This window comes from Pristiophorus japonicus, chromosome 1 (assembly GCF_044704955.1).
Source record: "Pristiophorus japonicus isolate sPriJap1 chromosome 1, sPriJap1.hap1, whole genome shotgun sequence".
NCBI classification, from domain to species: domain Eukaryota; kingdom Metazoa; phylum Chordata; class Chondrichthyes; family Pristiophoridae; genus Pristiophorus; species Pristiophorus japonicus.
The window spans coordinates 361,599,934-361,623,021 of record NC_091977.1 but is presented as its reverse complement, the minus strand read 5'-3'; the positions used below and the strand labels follow the sequence as shown (position 1 = coordinate 361,623,021).

The window sequence follows — 23,088 nt, the reverse complement described above, 5'->3', positions numbered from 1 at the left end:
GCAGAGTCAACACGAATTTTTGAAAGGGAAATCATGTTTGAAAAATCTGTTTGAGTTTTTTGAAGTTGTAACTAGTAGAATAGTTAAGGGGGAACCAGTGGATGTGGTGTATTTGGATTTTCAGAAAGCATTCGATAAAGTGCCACACAAAAGGTCATTAAACATAATTAAGGCTCATCGGATTGGGGGTAATATACTTGCATGGATTGAGGATTGGTTAATGGATAGAAAATGGATAGGAATAATTTTCGGGTTGGCAGGCTGTAACTAGTGGGATACTGCAAGGATTGGTGCTTGGGCTAAAGCTATTCACAATCTATATCAATGATTTGGATGAGGGGACCAAATGTAATAAATCCAAGTTTGCTGATGATACAAAGCTCGGTGGGAATGTAAGTTGTGAGGAGGATGCAAAGAGGCTTGAAGGGGATATAGACAGGTTAAGTGAGTTGGAAAGAACATGCCAAATGGAATATAATGTGGAGAAATGGGAAGTTATCCACTTTGGTCGGAAAAATAGAAAAGCAGAGTAATTTTATATGGTGAGAGATCGGGAAATGTTGATGTTCAGAGGGACCTGTGTGTCCTTGTACACAAATCAGTGAAAGTTAACATCCAGGTACAGCAAGCAATTAAGAAAGCAAATGGTATGTTGGCCTTTATTACAAGAGGATTTGTGTATAAGAATAAAGACGTCTTGCTGCAATTATATAGACACTGGTGAGACCTCACCTGAAGTATTATGTACAATTTTGGTCTCCTTACATAAGGAAGGATATACTTGCCATAGAGGGAGTGCAACGAAGATTCACCAGACTGATTTCTGGGATGGGGGGATTGTCCTATGAGGAGAGATTGAGTAGACTAGGCCTATATTTTCTAGAGTTTCAATGAGAAGTGATCTCATTGAAACATACAAAATTATTTCAGGGCTTGACAGGGTAGATGCCAGGAGGATATTTCCTCTGGCTGGTGAGTCGAGAACCAGGGGTCACAGTCTCAGAATAAGGGGTCGGGCATTTAGGACTGAGATGAAGAGAAACCTCTTCACTCAGAGGGTGGTGAAGGCTCAGTCTTTGAGTATATTCAAGACATAGATCGATACATTTTTGGAGATTAAGGGAATCAAGTGATATGGAGACTGTGCAAGAAAGTGGAGTTGAGGTAGAAGATCAGCCATGATCTTATTGAATGGCGGAGCAGGCTCGAGGGACAGAATGGCCTATCCTGCTCCTAATTCTTATGTGCTTATGTACCTTATTTACTCTATCATAACACCTCATAAATTTGAACACCTCTATTAAATCTCCCCTTAACCTTCTTTGTTCTCAGGAGCACAACGTCTGCTTCTCTAATCTCTTCATGTTATTGAAGTCCCACAACACTACTACCACTCTAGTAAATTCCCTCTGCAGTCTCGCTAAAGCTTTGACACACTTTCTAACTTTGGTGTCCAGAATTGGACAGATACTCCAGATGAGGCCTAACCAGTGATTTATGAAGTTTTAACTTAACTTTCTTGCTTTTATAATCTATGCCACTATTTATAAAGTGAAGGGGGCTAAAATTCAGTATAACCTCATTTAGGGTGGTAATAGTTGTGAGGTGCAAGACTTAGCGGCAGGCTGAAGTCTCGCCCCTCTCCAAAAATTCGGTAAGGAGACCAAAACTGCACACAGGACTGTGTGGTGCTGCTGCAGCCGAGGGGCCCTTCGCTCACTTAAAGGGAAAGGCTCACGTGGCCGACTCTTCATATGAATCTGGACCACCATGGAGCGGGGATGTCGCCCGATCAGCCCGGCAATCAAGCAAAGTGCTGGGCAGAGTGATCACGGCCAGTACGCCGTAAAGAAAAACAGATCAGCATCGGGAAAACCAAGGTAATTTTTTTTTCTAATTTCCATCGGTCACCTTGTCTTTAATTTTCACCCCGGTAGCAGCCGGCCGCAAGATTCACGCATCCTGCAGCTATCGGTGCTTTCGCTCGGCGCTGCTGCCGGGGGTGGAAGTGAATTTCGGGGTCGGGGTGCTAGCGTGGCAATGCGCATGGCGATGACGACACGATCTCCAGGCAGAGTAGATCAGGGCGCAAAGCCATTGCATCGGTACAAAACTCCCGCCCAATATGGCGGGAGTCATTGCTAACGTCGTGTCCGGGGGCGCTAACGGGAAACGCAAAAGCACTGAATTTCTAGCCCCATCCTAAAGCTTTTCTAACAGCTTTATCGACTTGTCCTGCCACCTTCAAAGATTTGTTAAGTACACCACCAAGTCTCTCTGCTCCTGGACCCTCTTTAAAATTGTACCACTTTATCTTGCCTCTCCTCATTCTTCCTATCAAAATGAATCATTTCACGTATCTTTGCATAAAATTTGATCTGCCACATGTCTGCCCATTTCACCAGTCAGTCTATGTCCTCAAGTATCTGCTACTAAGGTGGGAAAGCAAGTTGCGAGGAGGACACAAAAAATCTGCAAAGGGATATAGGGCCCAAATTTGGCCTTCTGGTTTTTTCGGTGCACTTCCGTGAGGTGCGCCGACTTTCTGCTCTGATAAAGGTGTCGAAAATATATCGGCATATTCTCCCCGCTCTGTGGACCGTCCTTGTGCTTGGCGTGGTGTGGCAATCACAGTGGGGGGCGGAGCTAGGGATGTGCGGCTGAAAGACTGCTGGCAGGAGGGGCGGGGCTAGGGCCCAGCGTCTGTAACAGTGCCAGCAGCGTTGCGCATGCGCATTGGAGCGTTCGCGCATGCGCCCGGGCGTCCCACCTATCCCCGGTCGAGTGGCCTTTCGAACTGGCATTGCTTTAGCATCAGACCTATTGCTCAGAGAAATAACTCTGCAATTGTTGTGTATGAGGGCACCTTGAACATCTGACCACAGAATGGCTGCAGCCCTGAGAAGTATGCAAATAGATGTAAAGATTCAATCAAACTCCTTCAATCTTAATTACTAGATTCAATTCAAGCAAATCTCATGCAACCTGATTTTAATTCTATGAATTACGACACTACCATTCAAATTTATAATCATTTCTGAAGTCCATACAAATGGTACATGCTGTTGGGAGTATATTTAGTTGTCTCAGATGAGCTTTCATTTTTAAAATGTACTTTTTTAGTCGAGCACGGATGTTTTCGATTGTTTCATGGCCTTTTTGTCAGCATTATTTATGATTTATTTTGAGGTGTCATGGCAACTATCAAAACTTACAATAAGTACGTAATAGACTTTTACACTTAACACATTAAGGCTCCTGCAGCCTGTGTATTCCCAGCCCCCCACCCTCCTTCCAGCCCCCCTTTAAGTTCCCTCCTGCAGCCTCCTTCGGCGAGCCCAACCTGCTGCGTCTCATGTGTGGCCCATTCACTGCTCTCCCACCCTGGCTTCCCACCCACCAGCTTCCCTATCCCCGGCCGAGTGGCCTCTCGCACCGGCAGGCCCACTCATTTCCCGGGCCGTGTATGAAGGTAGGACTTAAGTTTAATTTTTTATTTTTTATTGATTTTTTAAAAATTTATTATTGATGGTCTTTATGCTTCATGAATGTTGTTGAAACATAGAAATGTAGAATCATAGAAAATAGGTGCAGGAGTAGGCCATTCGGCCCTTCGAGCCTGCACCGCCATTCAATAAGATCATGGCTGAGCATTCCCTCAGTACCCCTTTTCAGCTTTCTCTCCATACTCCTTGATCTCTTTAGCCGTAAGGGCCATATCTAAATCCTTCTTGAATATATCCAATGAACTGGCATCAACGACTCTCTGCAGCAGGGAATTCCACAGGTTAACAACTTTTGAGTGAAGAAGTTTCTCCTCATCTCAGTCCTAAATGGCCTACCCCTTATCCTAAGAATATGTCCCCTGGTTCTGGACTTCCCCAACATCGGGAACATTCTTCCCGCATCTAACCTGTCCAGTCCCGTCAGAATCTTATACGTTTTTATGAGATACCCTCTCATTCTTCTAAACTCCAGTGAATAAAGGCCCAGTTGATCCAGTTTCTCCTCATATGCCAGTCCAGCCATCCCTGGAATCAGTCTGGTGAACCTTCGCTGCACTCCCTGAATAGCAAGAATGTCCTTCCTCAGATTAGGAGACCAAAGCTGAACACAATGTTCCAGGTGAGACCTCACCAAGGCCCTGTACAACAGTAAGCCTCCCTGTTCCTGTACTCAAATCCCCCAGCTATGAAGGCCAACATACTATTTGCCTTCTTCACCGCCTGCTGTTCTTGCATGCCAACTTTCAATGACTGATGTACCATGGCACCTAGGTCTCGTTGCACTTCCCCTTTTCCTAATCTGCCGCCATTCAGATAATATTCTGCCTTTGTGTTTTTGCCCCCAAAATGGATAACCTCACATTTATCCACATTATACTGCATCTGCCATGCATTTGCCAACTCACCTAACCTGTCCAAGTCACCCTGCAGCCTCTTAGCGTCTGCCTCACAACTCACACCGCCACCCAGTTTAGTGTCATCTGCAAACTTGGAGATATTACACTCAATTCCTTCATCTAAATCGCTAATGTATATGGTAAATAGCTGGGGTCCCAGCACTGAGCCCTGCAGCACTCCACAAGTCACTGCCTGCCATTCTGAAAAGGATCCGTTTATCCCGACTCTCTGCTTCCTGCCTGCCACCCAGTTCTCTATCCACGTCAGTACATTATCCCGAATACCATGTGCATTGATTTTGCACACCAATCTCTTGTGCGGGACCTTGTCAAAAGCCTTTTGAAAGTCCAAATACACCATATGCACTGGTTCTCCCTTGTCCACTCTGCTAGTTACATCCTTAAAAAATTCCAGAAGATTCGTCAAGCATGATTTCCCTTTCATAAATCCATGCTGACTTGGACCGATCCTGTCACTGCTTTCCAAATGCGCTGCTATTTCATCCTTAATGATTGATTCCAACATTTTCCCCAGTACTGATGTCAGGCTAACCAGACTATAATTACCCATTTTCTCTCTCCCTCCTTTTTTAAAATGTGGTGTTACATTAGCTACCCTCTAGTCCATAGGAATTGATCCAGAATCGATAGACTATTGGAAAATGATCACTAATGCATCCACTATTTCTAGGGCCACTTCCTTAAGTACTCAGGGATACAGGCTATCAGGCCCCGGGGATTTATGGGCCTTCAATCCCATCAATTTCCCTAACACAATTTCCCACTTTATAAGGCTATCCTTCAGTTCCTCCTTCTCACTAGACCCGCTGTCTCCTAGTACATTCGGAAGGTTATTTGTGTCTTCCTTTGTGAAGACAGAACCAAAGTATTTGTTCAATTGGTCTGCCATTTCTTTGTTCCCCATTATAAATTCACCTGAATCCAACTGCAAGGGACCTATGTTTGTCTTCACTAATCTTTTTCTCTTCACATATTTATGGAAGCTTTTGCAGTCAGTTTTTATGTTCCTTGCAAGCTTCCTCTTGTACTCTATTTTACCCCTCTTAATTAAACCCTTAGTCCTCCTCTGTTGAATTCTAAATTTCTCCCAGTCCTCAGGTTTGTTGCTTTTTCTAGCCAATTTCTATGCCTCTTCTTTGGTTTTAACACTATCCTTTATTTCCCTTGTTAGCCACGGTTGAACCACCTTCCCTGTTTTATTTTACTCCAGACAGGGATGTACAATTGCTGAAGTTCATACATGTGATCTTTAAATAGTTGCCATTGCTTATCCACTGTCAACCCGTTAAGTATCCTTTGCCAGTCTATTCTAGCCAATTCACGCCTCATACCATCCTTAAGTTCAGGACCCTAGTTTCCAAGTTAACTGTGTCATTCTCCATCTTAATAAAGAATTCTACCACATTATGATCACTCTTCCCCAAGGCGCCTCGCGCAACAAGATTGCTAATTATTCCCTTCTCATTACACATCACCCCGTCTAGGATGGCCAGCTCCCTAGTTGGTTCCTCGACATATTGGTCTCGAAAACCATCCCTAATACACTCCAGGAAATCCTCCTCCACTGCATTGCTGCCAGTTAGGTTAGCCCAATCAATATGTAGATTAAAGTCGCCCATGATAACTGCTGTACCTTTATTGCACACATCCCTTATTTCTTGTTTGATGCTGTCCCCAACCTCACTACTACTGTTTGGTGGTCTGTACACAACTCCCCCTAGCGTTTTCTGCCCTTTGGTATTCCGCAGCTCCACCCATACCGATTCCACATCATCCAGACTAATGTCCCTCCATACTATTGCATTAATTTCCTCTTTAACCAGCAGTGCCACCCCGCCTCCTTTTTCTCTCTGACTATCCTTCCTAAATGTTGAATACCCCTGGATGGTGAGTTCCCAGCCTTGGTCACCCTGGAGCCATGTCTCCGTGATGCCAATTACATCATATCCGTTAACTGCTATCTGCGCTGTTAATTCGTCCACCTTATTCCAAATGCTCCCTAAATTCGTCTCGTCGGACTTCATCCTGTTTTTTACCTATGTCATTGGTACCTGTATGCACTACGACAACTGGGTGTTTACTCTTCCTTTTCAGAATGTCCTGCACCCGCTCCGAGACATCCTTGACACTTGCACCAGGGAGGCAACATACCATCCTGGAGTCCCAGTTGTGGCCGCAGAAACACCTATCTATTCCCCTTATAGCTCTCCCACTCTTTTTTCTGCCCTCCTGTGTAACAGAGCCACCCATGGTGCCATGAACTTGGCTGCTGCTGCCCTCCCCTGATGAGTCATCCCCCTCAACAGTACCCAAAGCGGTGTATCTGTTTTGCAGGGGAATGACCACAGGGGACCCCTGCACTACCTTCCTTCCACTGCTCTTCCTGTTGGTCACCCATCCCCTATCTGGCTGTGTACCCTTTACCTGCAGTAAGACCAACTCACTAAAGGTGCTATTCACGTCATTCTCAGCATGCAGTCAGTCAGGAGCTGGAGGCGGATACACTTCCCGCACACGTAGTTGTCAGGGACCCCGGAAGCATTCCTGACTTCCCAATTAGTACAGGAGGAGCATAACATGTATCCGAGCTGTCCTGCCATGACTTAACGCTTAGAGAAACTTAAATTGGCAACAACAATGCTAAAGGTTACTTACTGATATAGAAAAGAAAAATACTCACCAATCACCAGCCAATCACTTACCCGCTTGGCTGTGACGCCAACTTTCGATTTCTTTTTGGCCTTCCTGCTGCAGATGCACCGGTAGTTCTCCAACTCCCCGGACTTTTATAGGCTGCCTCCTCGACACACCCGCTCACAGCCCCACTGTCTCTGACTCCCCGGTCTTTTATAAGCCGCCTCCTTGATGCACCCGCTCGAAGTCCCGCTGTCTCCGACTCCCTGGACTTTTATAGGCCGCCTCCTCGACGCACCCGCTCGAAGTCCCGCTGTCTCCAACTCCCCGGACTTTTATAGGCCACCTCCTCGACACACCCGCTCGAGAGAATGTGTTTAGTGCTTTGCAAGGTCTTCTCCGCTTCCCTTCACACCCCCTATCTCTGGCTACCTGCGCTGATTTCTTAACTCTCTGCAAGGGTTTTCTGTGCGGCCACAAGTGGCCACATACGCTGGCCTAAGTTAGTTTGGAGCAACTATTAGCTGTCCAAACTGGCTTAAATGGCCAAAACAGGCGTAGGTGGCTGGTAACGCCCCCTTTTGAAAAAAAAATTAAATTTAAAAAATCCTAACTAACTCACTTACACTGCCAAAAATTAAATGTGCAGAATGGGGATTTTTAAGATACTCCAGAAAAATCAAGTTGCTCAAAAAAAATGGAGCAACTCCAGGGCAAATTTGGGCCCATAGATAGGCTCAGTGAATGGGCAAACATTTGGCAGATGGACTATAATGTGGGAAAATGTAAGTATATCCACTTTGGTAGGAAAAATAAAAAAGCAAATTATTATTTAAATGTGGAGCGATTACAAAATGTTGCAGTACAGAGGGACCTGGGGGTTCTTGTACATAAAACGCAAAAAGTTAGCATGCAGGTACAGCAAGTAATCAGGAAGGCAAATGAAATGTTGGCCTTTATTGCAAGGGGAATGGAGTATAAAAGCAGTGAAGTCCTGCTACAACTCTATAGGATATTGGTGAGACCACACCTAGAGTACTGTGTACAGTTTTGGTCTCCTTATTTAAGGAAGGATATACTTGCATTGGAGGCAGTTCAGAGAAGGTTCACAAGGTTGATTCTAGAGATGAAGGGGTTGTCATATGAAGAAAGGTTGAGCAGGTTGGGCCTATATTCATTGGAGTTTAAAAGAATGAGAGGTGATCTTATTGAAACTTAAAAGATTTTGAGGGGGCTTGACTAGATGCAGAGAGGATGTTTCCCCTCATGGGGAAATCTAGAACTGGGAACATAGAATAAGGGGTCACTCATTTAAAACAGAAATGAGGAGGAAATTCTTCTCTCAGAGAGTCGTGAATCTTTGGAATTCTCTACCTCTGACAGCTGTGGAGGCTGGATCATTGAATATATTTAAGGTGGAGATAGACAGATTTTTGAATGATGAGTCAAGGGTTATGGGGAGTGGGCAGGGAAATGAAGTTGAGGCCAGGATCAGATCAGCCATGATCTTATTGGATGGTGGAGCAGGCTCGAGGGGCCAAATAGCCTATTTCTTTGGTTCTTATGTTATGTTCTGTCCTCCTCACTGTTTACTATGTTTCCACGCTTTGTGTAATGTGCAGATCTTTGGAATTGACCCCTATACCCAAGTCCAGGTCATGAATATATATCAAAAAGAGCAGTGGACCTAATACCGATCCCTGGGGAACATATATACAGTTTGTGCTTCCTTCACTGAAGGAGAAACTTTAGAAAATACCTCTGTTTTTTTTATTCTGGACTGTTTTTACCCTTTGCAATGAGAGCTGAGAAAGTTAAATCAATTAACACATAATTTGATATAAACCGAAAAAATTTCAAGTAACTGAGTGCTGCATTACACTTTATTTCTCTTGCCGGTTTTCTCTAACATCCTCCTTTCCTAAAGGCATTGACTCCTTGCTGGAGTGTGGTTCCATGGGCACTGGCCCAAGGGGCTTAGGCATTGACACCTGGAATTTCCACTGTGAGTGCTCTGGATCGTCTCAGGCTGATTCACAGTGCAAGTGCCTGAAGTCACAGCTGACGAATTGGGTGAAGCTGTACAGAAATTCTCCCCCAGAATGTTGACAGCTGTTCAACTGTCAAGCTCAGTCCTGTTCTCACCTCACAGCACACAGCTCACGAGAAAGCACTCACATGGGAAGTCTGAATGACTTTGTTTCTCCTTTTTCCAGGGACACCAAAGATAATTGTAGTGCCCCTATCACCATCCTGGCTGAGATCAACTAACTCTGCACAGACCAGGGTTTGAACCTGTGACCTTGCTTGCATGTTTCATTTATTGACTGGACAAACTTACTGAGCCATTGGGCAACCTGCACTACAGTTTTTAATTACACTGCAGTGACAAAAGAAATGCACCTTAACAACAACTCGTATTTATTTAGCGCCTTTAACATAGAAAAACATTCCAGGGCGCTTCACAGGAGCATTATTAAACAACATTTGACACCAAGCCACATAAGGTGATATTAGGGCAGAACTGAAAGCTTGGTCAAAGAGGTAAGTTTTAAGGAGTATCTTAAAGCAGGAAAGAGAGGTAGAGAGGTGGAGAGGTTTAAATAGGAAATGAGAGAGCTTAGGGCCTTGGCAGCTGAAAGTACGGCCACCAATGGTGGAGCAATTAAAATTGGGGATGAGCAAGAGGCCAGTCCTGGAGGAGCTCAGATACCTCAGAGATTTGTAGGACTGGAGGATGTTACAGAGATAGTGAGGGGCGAGGTCATGAAGGGATTTGAACACAAGGATGAGAATTTTAAAACTGAGGCATCGTCGGATCGGATGACAATGTAGGTCAGCAATCACAAGGGTGTTAGGTGAACGGGACCTGGTGTGAATTAGGTCACAGACAGCAGTGCTTTGGATGAGCTCAAGATTATGGAGGGTAGAAAATGGGGGACCAGCCAGAAGTGCCTTGGAACAGTCAAGTATTGAATTAACAAAGGCATGTATGAGGGTTTCAGCAGCAGATGAGCTGAGGCAGGGGTAGAGTCCGGCGATGTTACAGAGGTGGAAAGAGGCTGTCTTAGATATGGCACAGATATGTGATCGGAAACTCATCTCTGGGTGAAATACGACACCAAGGTTACGAACAGTCTCATTCAGTCTCAGATAGTTGCCAGGGAGAGGGATGGAGTCAACCCAAGTATTACTGCAAATATTTAGACCTTTTATATTCATACTGTATTGGTGCAATGTGAAGTGCTTGATTTCAGGTCACTTTAGTCTGGAAGCATATTGACAATTTAATTGACAAGTTTAGTTCTGTCAATGTATTTCAAGCAAAACAGTTTTCCATTAAAAATAAACATTAATTACAGTTCCATGCTGTCTCCTGTACCCTGGCTTCTGAAGTGGGTATTCATGCACATGTAGTGATCATCAGTGCAAACACATTGCTCCCTGAGCCTCATGCAAAATAAACATGCATGAATGGTTTAAAAAGTCAGACCTGATTTCTCATAGGTTTTGTTGTGCACCTTTTTAATAGCAGCTGTCCCAATTCTGGCTCCATAAAAATTAAGTCACTTTCAGTGCCGACCACAAGAACAGTAAGGATACCCATGCACGCTGTCACAAAGCTGTATCTATCACAATGACTAGCAACAAAACATCAAACAAGGATAAAGCACAGAAAACGCATACAGAGAACACATCACAAATGACACAGACTCATTTCACTATTCCTCTAGAAAAGATAACAAAAAGGTAGACTCACAGATAGAAAACTTGTTGCTGTTGTCTTTCCCTGGGAACAATTTAACTCCTCTAGATTTAAAATCTATGGACTTTTTCACTATTTAGAAAAACAAACAAAAATACACATCAGAAGAAACAATTTAAAATAAAACTATCTTCCTTTAAAAAAATGTCATTATTTAATATGCCGCAGTGTTGATGTGATGCAGTTCATTGCAAGAAATAAAGATCTGCTGTAATTCACAACTAGCATAATGCTTATTAAATAAAAAATCTCCCCAAATAAAAATAACTTCAATGAAAGGAAAGTTGCTCAGTTTTTCTTCAGTTTCTTTATCATGTGAGATGACGAACTCAAGGAGCAATTTTGATCCTCAATTGATCTTAAATATATCTTGTGGTACTCGCTTTGTGAATATAAATCCTGAGAGGAGATTATCCAGTTAGCACAGAACAGGAAATTTAAAAAATGTAAAGATAAAAACAGATACACAAGTATATTTGTCCGGTTCATTTTTATGTGAAGCAAGAAGTGTTCTGGGCATGTTTTATTCAGCTTCATTAGCCTATTGCACACAAATTACACAAGTACATTCTCCAACAGAAAATGCGTATTTTGAAAACTACCAAATATACTCAGTAGTCTAAAGGCTCATTTCACAGTATTAAAGAAAATATCTAATCCTAGAGGGATGTTTGGATTGCTATATCAATAATCAACACAATGAGATTTAAAAAGTATACAAGGTGGCAATATCCAAGAAAATTATTCTACTAGTTTGTATTTGCAAAAATATTATATTCAGCATTATTGCTGTGCTTGATCGTCATGAGCACAATGATTCATTCCTTGATAACATTTCAGAGTTTTTTCTTGCAATTGCTTTATGTTTCAGATAAATTGCACCATTTACTTCGGACCATACATTATTTATATCGGTTGTGTAAAGAAGCCAGCTTTAGAAGTCTGGTGGCGCATCATGTTGATAGAGTAATGTGCTGTGACTTGGAGCAGTAGAGATGGTTTTACAATCACAGTTCCCTACATGGTGCGCTCCTGACGTTGCCTATCCTGTTGAGGAGAAGCACCATGTGAGAGTCAGCCATTCCCTGCAGGGAAGGAGAAGAAACTGATGGGTGAATTATCCTGAATTATTCCCATGAGTCTCCTGAAGGTCAACTGCAAAAATTGCACAAAGACTTCAGATCACATCATTTACCTGTTTGCTTGGTAAGAAAAAGAAGCATTTTGTGAGAAACCATTGCAATTAACAAGTCAGTTTCATCCCATTTCCTATGTTCTTATGGTGTATATATACAGGATTTATTTAAATGTTCCTTTATGAAATCACTTACAATGCTGAAGATTTATATTTTGCTCAATTATATTTTAAAAAATCATTGTGAAACAAGTGCACTTCTCAAAAAGTTTGGAGCAAAAGAAAATATTCTTAATGCCTGAACAGTGAATTATTACACCGGTAGTTATAAAAAGATAACACACATTTTACTGTGATCTTAACCATAATTTTGTTTTTCATACTAATAGTATTCAGAGATTAACTGTTCAAAAGTCATATTAACATACTTAAAACTAAAACCGTGGGGAAAAAGCAGAATATGTATGTTAATTATTTGATTGCTTAATAAAAGAACTGTATATTTTATATGAAAACGATTTAAGCTTAAAACTGCAAATAATTTTCAAGTGATGATATATCACATTAAAGCATATCGAAGTGAATGTGAAAGCAGGATCAATACCAAATTGGATAAGATTCTTAATTTACAAGGCTTGTGGTTTGAAGTAGTGTAATGGTCGAACAATCAAATTAACCAGTCGTGCTTGCAAGAGTGAAGGGTGCACATCTAAATGACTTGTCATCTCTTTCCACAGATGCTGCCTGATGTGCTCCGTGTATCCAGCATTTATTGTTTTTCATTCAGATTTCCAGCATCTGCAATGTTTTACTTTTTGTTCACACTTGGAAGAGTCACTGGTTAGATTAGATTGCTCAGTCAGATGACTCTCAAAGAACCTTTTTTGTCCTGAAGGAGAGAGGAGAACCGACTAAAACCATATCATCCAACAACAGGTGTCTGGGAACACTAGTACTGGGGTGGAGCTTTGTAGAGTTCATTTTTCAGTCACAATCCTCCAAGATTAAAAGGGCACATGAAGGGAAGTTAATTAATAGGAGTAAATAAAACACAAATAAATCTATTAGAACTATTGAATGATACTCAGCTAAAAAGAATATAAAAGTCTAAACTTTAGAAGAGTCAATCAGAAAAGGTTTTCATTAGGTAAATTATATAATGTTCCACCTTACATCAACCAAGGATTTTATTTGACTTGGACATTGTCTATAGAACGTTTAATACTGGATAAAGAAAGTTATTTGGAGCTGAAACTGGTCTTTGCAAGTCAAGCCAAATGGGCTTATGGTGAATTGACAGCCTATTTTACACTATTTAATTCAATAGTAAAGAAAATTGGATGGGTTGTAAAACAGGTTGCCCATTCGCTGTCGCCCATTTGCGGCTACCAGTCAAGACCCCCATAATATCAAGTTTCCTCAGAGGACTATTTGAATTTCTTATACTCTCCCAAATAAGCAGGTACTTCTGAAGCTCTATAATAGTAGCAAAATATTCAACTTAACCAAGCCGGAGCTTTCTGAGTTGAAATTATTCCAACCTGTTAGACTTTGGACACAAGTGGAGTTCAGTTTCATTATAACCTGCTCAAGTGTAGTAAGATCCACAACAGATACAATCCGAAAACAATTTCAATGCTATTGTCAGGTTATAAACTGTTCAATATAAACGAGGAATCCTGCACTGTTTCTCAGTGTGAGTGGTTTTACAGTAAGATAGATTTGGATGATGAAACCCATTTGATCTAACCCTTCTAGAAAACTAACTTTACTGTCTTTCAATCAACATATCTCACTCTTTCTTAAATGAGTCCAGTTTCCTGGAGTCAACCACCCTTCCTGGCAGAAGAATTGATTTGTCACAAGAATTTGCGATATTTATACTGGTATACACTGTGATATAGATATAGCAGGGCTATTAAACTCAATTGGTGGTGCAGATAAGTTCTGGTCTCCATACTACAAAAAGGATAGATAAGCATTGGAGAAATTCCCAAAAAGATTTACAAGGATGATACCAGAACTCAGAGGGTACAACTATCAGGAAGGAATGAACAGGCTGGGCCACTTTTCTCTAGAAAAGAAAAGACTAAGAGGTGACCCGATAGAGGTCGATAAAATTATGAAGAGCTTCGATAGAAGATGTTTCCGCTTGTGGGGAGTACAAAACTAGAGGTCATAAATATAAGATAGTCACTAATAAATCCAATTAGGAAATCAGGAGAAATTCCTTTACTCAGAGAATAGTGAGATTGTAGAACTCATTGGTGGTTGAGGTGAATAATATAGATGTATTTAAAGAGAAGCTAGATAAGCACGAGGAAGAAAAGAATAGAAGGATATGGTGTTGGGGTGAGATGAAGTAAGGTAGGAGAAGACTTACGTGGTGCATAAATATTGGCATAGACCTGTTGGGTCGAATGGCTTGTTTCTGTCTGTAAATTCTATGTAAAAAACCCTAATTCAACCAATTATTGGGGGTAAGTCCAATTAACTTACATTACACAGCAACTTCCAAATAGTAAAATGGAGTACTCAACTGGAGCTCTAAATCACAATCAGTACAATGATAGTCAATTTCTCAAAATCTTATTGCCTTCAAGAAAAACATAAATTCTATTCTGATGTACATGAATGCATTCCTCTCGCATTGATGCGCATTGCAATATACCAAACAAAGTCTCTGCATCATATTGTAATGCATTTATCACAATATACATGATTCACAAACATAATAATGACATTTTATTCTGTTAGAATTGACATGTGATCAACACGAATATATTGTCAGCGGGCCCAGAGGATGGAAAAAGTACCACATGACTGAAGATTCCAAGAACCATTGCAGTTCTACGCAGGAGAGGTAACTACTATTCCAAAAGGTCACAATTACAAATGAAATAGGATTGAAAAATAGTCATGGAGTTCGAAAAAATGACACTGGTGATAAAAGTGAGGAAAAGAAACAATTTTTATTTCAACAATTGGAAATATACTACAGGTAAATACATTATATTAAATAGTAAATGAGTATAGAACAAATTGCAATTACTTCATACAATCTAAGGTAGTAACTTGAACCAATCAGGTGATTATGTACAAAAAATGTTGTGTGTGATGTTTATACCACAGTATTCTGTGCAAGAATTATATGTACCAAAGCTAAACCGTGCATTGCTATGGAAACAAGCAGTAAGATCATTCTATCAATTTTTGTGATACATTGGCATGATGACTATACCACAATCTTCTCAAGAGAAGTAGCTTATGCAAGAGTGGAAAGACTTCACCTTTGATCAGTGTAGAAGAAAGTTGGTACTTTTGACCTAAGATACTGAACAAATTAACTGGAGAGTCCCTATATCTTGATGACTATGCCAGCCCAAATGTTATATTATTAGACAGTTTCATCATGTCAATGTGCATCAAAGTGTAACTGCACAGTCATATGTAAGTTATTAATAGCCTACTTACACAGGCATTATCCTTCCTGTGCAAAACTCTAGGAGGTCAAGCATTTTAAGGCATCTCCCTTGATGTGTCATTGAAGACCATCCTGTTTGTTTCCAGAGCCTTCAGACAGGCCCTGTGGGGAACCTACCCAGTAGAAATTTACAGCAGCACGTTGTGTACTCCCATCATTCAAAGGCAACTATTCAATGGTTTATCATATTCCAGTTGATCCATATCATTGTTCTCAGGAATGGTTATGACCATGTGAAAGATGTAAAAACCTGAATGAGGACTAGTCCTCTGTGGAGACAAGAACAACATTATGCAATATATTCTGTAAACATTGTGCAATTTACTATTGTATTATGCAATATTTTAATTATTTTTACTGAAAATGAAAGAGCTCTACCAATGCCATACTGAAAGAGAATAATGCATGAGTAGTGGAGGTGAAGAATATTTACAAAGGATTTCTGCAGGTTTAAAGACTGCAAACTAATATTGGCATTCTATATTCTACATAACATTGTTCAATGACTGAGAATTTGCTTAAAAATAAGGCACTTACCAGACTGATGAAACTTTGAGGATGGAGTTCATTCCTCAGGGGTGAGATTGACCAATATGGCTAATATTTCCTCCAGTCATGAATGCCTTTTCATGTTGTGACTGAACCTCCTCAGTGTACTTTTAATCTTGAGCATTAAAAGCTGTTGTCTTAAAACAATTTTCTGTTATTCATTCAAGTAACAAAGAGTTCAATCTTCTGGTTATAATCATTTTATACATTAACTTCAGCATAGAAAGCAATTTACAAGCAGAATATAGGCACAGATAGAACATACAAACCGAGGCATGGGTCTTTTCGTACTGCTTCAACAAAGGTAAAAGCATATATTTCTGCACTGTTTTCTTATCAAATCGGAGCTGGCATTGCCAAATAAGGTAGGGCTACTGCATAGTCCAGAGGTGCAAGTCTACATTTTCTTCAACATACATCAACAACATTAAAAGCACATGAAAGCACTGTGGCCTTGCTTTGGTAAGCATAAACCTTCGATTCTCTAGACTTTCTTATTGTACCATAACATTTCTAATCTAAACATTCTATTATTAAAATATCCAAGGCCAGTTGGTTGCGAACTGTTGCTGAGTGAAATCTGTATCTCTCTCTCTCTTCAATGATACCAACCATATTTGTTCCCTACATCAAATGAACTAAACATGAACATCTTTCAGAAACTGAATTACCGAGTCCCATATACCAACAAAAGCAACCTTCTTTATTGGGTGGGTGGGTGCACCAGTGCTTCTAGGAATGATGGAGCTTGTGGGTTGATTCTTGAGATAGGGGTCCCTATCAGTACACAGCCTGGAGGTCTGCACACCTGGGGAGTGAAATTCCCCAGGGCTCCGTTTGGGAGCAGTAACTGAGTCGGGGTGGGACTGCCTGTGTCCGGCCGCATAAATGCGGTTACCATGCCTCACAGAAAGTGGAGCACAATGTCGCATGCTCCACTTCCTGTTGGGGTGGGTTCGAGGTTTTTCGGGTGCATTCGGCTTCTCCACATAGCGATGATGCGTTTCAATGCCCCTCCCATTCTGTTAAAGGGGAGGGATGTTGCACACTCTGCCAGGCCTCTGATTGGGCTTCCATTGGGCCACCAGGGTGGCGGGGTGACGAGGCCGCTGCCCGGCACCCAAACGGAGTGTCGGGCTGCACGATGGCGGCCCAGGCCATGCCACGGAGACTCAAGACAGGCCAACCGGTGAGTCAGCCAAAATGGGAAAAGTGTGGCCTGCGGCCTGCCAACTCCGCTTTAACTGCCGCCCCGCGAGTGGATGTTGGCCCGGTTCGTGTCCTGCGAAGCTGGCGATGACACTGCTTGCGGAAACCTTGTGGGGCGCTATCCAATTTCTGCCAAGGGACACCAAGGAGTCGCCCCTCACGACGATGGCATCATCGCAGGTTGCGTGGCAACCCCGGCGCTACCATGTCAGCGACTCCACTAACTCTCTCGCGCAATTTTGCAGGAGCCAGTAGCATCTGCCACCCGCCCCACACCCCACTGTGTGAAATCAGGTTTGCGACCCGTTATCGCGCCCCAGAGGCGCTAGCAGGAGGCACACAACACATAATAGGGGAATTCCGGCCCCCTGGTGTTTACCTGGCTTTTTCTTATACCATACTCCTGGGCCACTGGAGCCTTCTCCATTTTGCTAGATATCTATGCTTCCCTCCTCGTCTTCTTTCTCCCATAACCATTCACATGTTCGGTGGGTTTCGGACACATCTGTTGTTTCTCTAATTTCTCTCATTATTGCCTCCTTTTTGTCCTGCATCATCATTACTTATGTCATTTAAGCATCTCCTGTCCTCCACCCTGCCTTCCCTGGCTCTGTCTTCCTTATAAGCTGTTCACCTGTAACATCTTCTGGTTCTGACAAAAGCTCATAGTCCTTGATCATTAACCCTACCTTCCTCTCTTTAAGATAATGGGACTAAAGGTGATAAATCCCCTGGACCTGATGGATTGCATCCTAGGGTCTTAAGAGAAGTAACGGCAGGGATTGTGGATACATTGGTTGTAATTTACCAAAATTTGCTGGATTCTGGGGAGGTCCCAGCAGATTGGAAAACTGAAAATGTAACGCCCCTATTTAAAAAAGGAGGCAGAGAAAAAGCAGGAAACTATAGACCAGTTAGCCTAACATCTGTGGTTTGGAAAATGTTGGAGTCCATTATTAAAGAAGCAGTAGCAGGACATTTGGAAAAGCAAAATTCGGTCAGGCAGAGTCAGCATGGATTTATGAACGGGAAGTCATGTTTGATAAATTTGCTGGAGTTCTTTGAGGATGTAACAAGGAGGATGGATAAAGGGGAACCAGTGGATGTGGTGTATTTGGACTTCCAGAAGGCATTTGACAAGGTGCCACATAAAAGGTTACTGCACAAGATAAAAGTTCACGAGGTTGGGGGTAATATATTAGCATGGACAGAGGATTGGCTAACTAACAGAGAACAGAGAGTCAGGATAATAATGGTTCATTCTTGGGTTGGCAACCAGTAACTAGTGGGGTGCTGCAGGTATCAGTGCTGGGACCCCGATAATTTACAATCTATATTAACGATTTGGAAGACGAGACCGAGTGTAACGTAGCCAAGTTTGCTGATGATACAAAGGTGGGAGGAAAAGCAATGTGTCAGGAGCATACAAAAATTCTGCAAAAGGACATAGACAGGCTAAGTGAGTCGGCAAAAATTTGGCAGATGGAGTATAATGTTGGAAAGTATGAGGTTTGGCAGAAAAAAATCAAAGAGCAAGTTATTATTTAAATGGAGAAAGATTGCAAAGTGCCGCAGTACTGCAGGATCTGGGGGTACTTGTGCATGAAACACAAAAGTTAGTATACAGGTCCAGCAAGTGATCAGGAAGGCCAATGGTATATTGGTCTTTATTGGAAAGGAGATGGAGTATAAAAGCACGGAAGTCTTACTACAGCTATTTAAGGTATTGGTGAGGCCACACCGGGAATACTGCGTGCAGTTTTGGTTTCCATATTTACGAAAGGATATACTTGCTTTGGAGGCAGTTCAGAGAAGGTTCACTCAGTTGATTCCGGGGATGAGGGGTTTGACTTATGAGGAAAGGTTGAGTGGGTTGGGCCTCTATTCATTGGAATTCAGAAGAACGAGAGGCGATCTTACCGAAACATATAAGATTATGAGGGGGCTTGACAAGGTGGATGCAGAGAGGATGTTTCCACTGATGGGGGAGACTAAAACTGGAGGGCACAATCTTAGAATAACGGGCCACCCATTTAAAACAGAGATGAGGAGAAATTTCTTCTCTCAGAGGGTTGTAAATCTGTGGAATACACTGCCTCAGAGAGCTGAGGAAGCTGGGACATTGAATAAATTTAAGACAGAAATAGACAGTTTCTTAAAAGATAAGGGAATGAAGGGTTCTGGAGAGTGGGCAGGGAAGTGGAGCTAAGTCCATGATCAGATCAGCCATGATCTTATTGAATGGCGGAGCAGGTTCGAGGTGCCGTATGGCCTACTCCTGTTCCTATTTCTTATGTTCTTACATTCTTATATTCTTCACAAATGCTGTCTGACCTTCAGTGTTGCCAGTATTTTCTGTTTTCATTTCTTTATTGCTCCCCTGTGGCAATCAATGCATTCTCTTGCTTTATATTGCAATCATTTCACATATTTGTTCCTCTCGAGTAATCAGTGCTGATGACATCACGTAACAGGGCTTTATATTTTATGAACTGATCCCCTCCAAAAACAATGTATATTCAGTAAAATGTTGTCTGATATGTCTATGGACTCTATTATGTATTTTTACCACCTCTTTGAATGATGTGACATTTGATGTCCCAGTACCTGTGGTCTGATGACGGCGAACTGGCAGTGCTCGCCGTCATTTCACCTTTGAAACTGACCACAACTTCTGGACTAACGTGGAAATCCTGAAGTTATGGTCTGACATTCAGTGTTCCTCCACAGGAACCCATTCCCCACCCTCCATCCACTCCCCCCACCACCGCCCCACGAGCCAACAACCAGTAAAATCACTGATCTGACAAAAACTTCCACTTTTCTGAATAAATATCACTGTTAGAAACCCCATAAGAAGTTAGATCCATTCAAATAGGTGTAACTGGCTTTTTAATGGTGATCTGAGTAATAACAAGTGATAAACAACCGTTCTGGCTCTGGAAAAAAAATGTAATATTGGTGGAATGTCAAATTTCTCCATTAAGTTAAAAATATTTAGATTAAAAAATGAATAAAAAATATATATATATTTTTTTAAGTTTGTTCATGATATTTCAACTTCTACCTGAACTCAATGTGTAAGTTCCAATCTTTATTTCGCTCTCTGTAAATGTTTTGAACAATGAATGAATGTTAGTGCTTTCTATTTCCTGATTTCCTGTCTGTGAGAATTCTGCAATGTGTTTGGCTGCGAAGACAGCTTGTAGACATCACAGCAGCTCGCACTATGGGATTCCCACTAAACTACACTGATTTCAACTGCACGTCAGAAAAGCTGAACTTCTTGGTACAGAGATCATGAGATCTTTGTGGGAAGCATACTTCAGGGCCAGTGGCAAATGCCTTTGGGGAGGGTGGAATCCATAGCAGAGCCTGTGGAGGAGCAGTGAATGACAGACCACAACTTCAAGATTTTTGTGTTAGCCTGCGCGTGCGCTAAATCCTAAAGTTGCGGTCAGTTTGAAAGGGGTTTGCCATCATCAGGACCGCAATTTACGAGCCAGTATATATTATTGCTGAAAGATAATTAGCGAAAAGTTATTAGAATGTCAAATAGAATTTTAATAAAGTATTTTTGAAAATACTATTTCAGATTAAAATAGGATGAGCATACACTAAATCCTTCAATTAGTTAATTTTGCTAATGTATTTTCAAATAAATGAGCATTCATATAATGCTGCACATTAACTGAAGTGGCCTAAGGGGGGATTTATCTGAATGCAGAGTAGCCAGAAATAATTAGATCAGCAAAACAAATATAAATAATCTTTTGAAGAGCTTTAACACTGGTGGTTGGTATAAATTTGGTATGAAAATTTCCAACTGAAAATGGCACAATGCCCTTCCATTTCCAATGATTTTTATGGACAGGTTTAAAAAAGGCAAAGCAAAACAAAGACAAATATTTTGAGCCTCAGGGCCAGATTTTCGGCAGGTTTGCGACCGGATTTTTGCTGCAATTTGACCCTCGGTGGCAAAAACCTGGTCGCAAAGCCCGGGAGGGATCCTCGGGTACCTGTTTGCGGCGGCGCTTTCAATTACCGCCGGGAAGAGGTGCGCCGATGTGCAACGACTCGGATTGCGTTTGCGTCCGAATTTCGTCACTCTCCCGACCCATACGCCAAGCCCAGAATAGCGACAGATCAAACCTGTCGGTGCAGCCCTGCCAGCAGTGGTAAGTATGAACACATGCAAAAAAGGTAAGTTGAATATTTTATTTGTTAATTTTTTTGCAGCAATTAGAAAGTTACGGGTCTTGGTAATGCTTTTGGAATGTTTTTTGGATTTTTTTTGTTCTTTTCCCACCTCCCAAGGCCTCTCTCGCAGCGCTACCGGCCCTGGACTAAAGTTGCCAAAACTCACGGTTTGTGCTGCGAATCGTAGTGCCATGCCTCCCTACTGGTGCAGACGTAAAGGACGAAGGTTCGGACTAAAAACAGTAGAGCAGCGAAAAAGGTAAGTTTCACGTATCGCTACTGTTTCTGCCGAAAAGCCCCGAATGCTGAAAATCCGGCCCTTTGTATTTTAAAATGATGATGATTCACTACTTCTGGAATTGTAAACTTGGGGAAATATTCATATACGTCTGGCAACCAGAACCCCTAACTTGTTAGTATGCTGCATCATTTGATTTAGCCTTATAACTGCTGGAAAAATACACCATTTTGAGAAACTTTATTTTGTATTCCCAACATATTAATTTGTTTTTGATGGAATAGATTTTAATTTCTCTTAATTTATTCAGCAGGCACGTTTTTCCTTAATGTGTAACATAATTTTATTTTACTGCCCCAACATAGCTGTAATGTTAAAACTACAGGGTGACAATTTGTAAAGCCAATGACTAGTTTTAAATGACCAATTTATGAACTATCATTTAATTGTAATTTTAGGACCACAAATTTGTTCTGCCACCTAATTATTTTTAATGTTGCTGCAATTATGTTCTGGATAATCTTTTATGAATAAATACTTTTTTTAACAACTTATTTGTAAGCAAGTTTGTCAAATGACATCTGCTGTTATGCTACTTAATTTATCCAACACAAAAAAATGGACTAAATGATAATTAATTTCACTATGATAACATTCTGGAGCAGATCTGTAACGTTACTAAAAAGGGGCGGGACAGGGGGATGGGAAGTAATGTCCTCTGGTCATCATGTGTTAACAAGAATGTGGGAATATTTCCTATGTTTCCCTAGTACATCCTTCAGGTGGCCAGCTGGAGGCTATGGACAAGAGTATGGGAGCAGATCAACTATCTAACGTTTTGGCTAGAGGGATGTTAAGCCAGGGATAATACTACAGAAAAAGGTGGCAAAATCATTAATGCATTATAAAGAAAGGGTATTACAATTTTGTTAGAATTAACAATCTGGGGAAACCTTTTGTTATGTTTATAATTTTGCTAACACAGTCACGAGAACTTCTATGGTTTGTAAAATATTCGGTTTGAAATACATGGTCAAAATAACCTTCTAACACTTCGTATAAAATAGAAACATTGTAGGAATAGAAACAGTGTATAATCTGCTCTGCATTTTTTCCTTTTTTACTCCAGGTATGTCTTGCTGAAACACATGCCATCTGGAAGCAACAGGACAAGCGTCCTGCTCATTGTGATCCTCTAATTCCACTGGGAGACATGAGTGATATGTTTTTAGTGGGTCTTCTTCTAATTATCAATTCCTCCTGTGCAGAGATGTGTGGCCATCACTCTGCAGCTTTCCAAGGCAGCATTGGTAAAATTCTGAATTTTGTGAGTAAAGCAATGTCATTAAGTGTCATGGAGTGAAGACAGACACAGGAACAAGTGCCACTCTGTTTTGATCTGAGCCATATCAAGGGGAAAGGTACCGAGTGGAGACATGAGGAAGGGGCA

At 41.6% G+C, this 23,088-nt stretch overlaps 1 protein-coding gene across 1 annotated transcript in view; it reads right to left on the bottom strand.

Annotated features, from left to right (window-relative positions):
• Positions 1-23,088, bottom strand: part of csmd3b (CUB and Sushi multiple domains 3b) — a 3,002,015-nt gene that overhangs the window by 1,194,111 nt on the left and 1,784,816 nt on the right. The window contains exon 7 of the mRNA XM_070874966.1: positions 10,818-10,895. Coding sequence (XP_070731067.1) covers positions 10,818-10,895 — 78 coding nt within the window. The remainder of the gene's footprint in view (positions 1-10,817; positions 10,896-23,088) is intronic.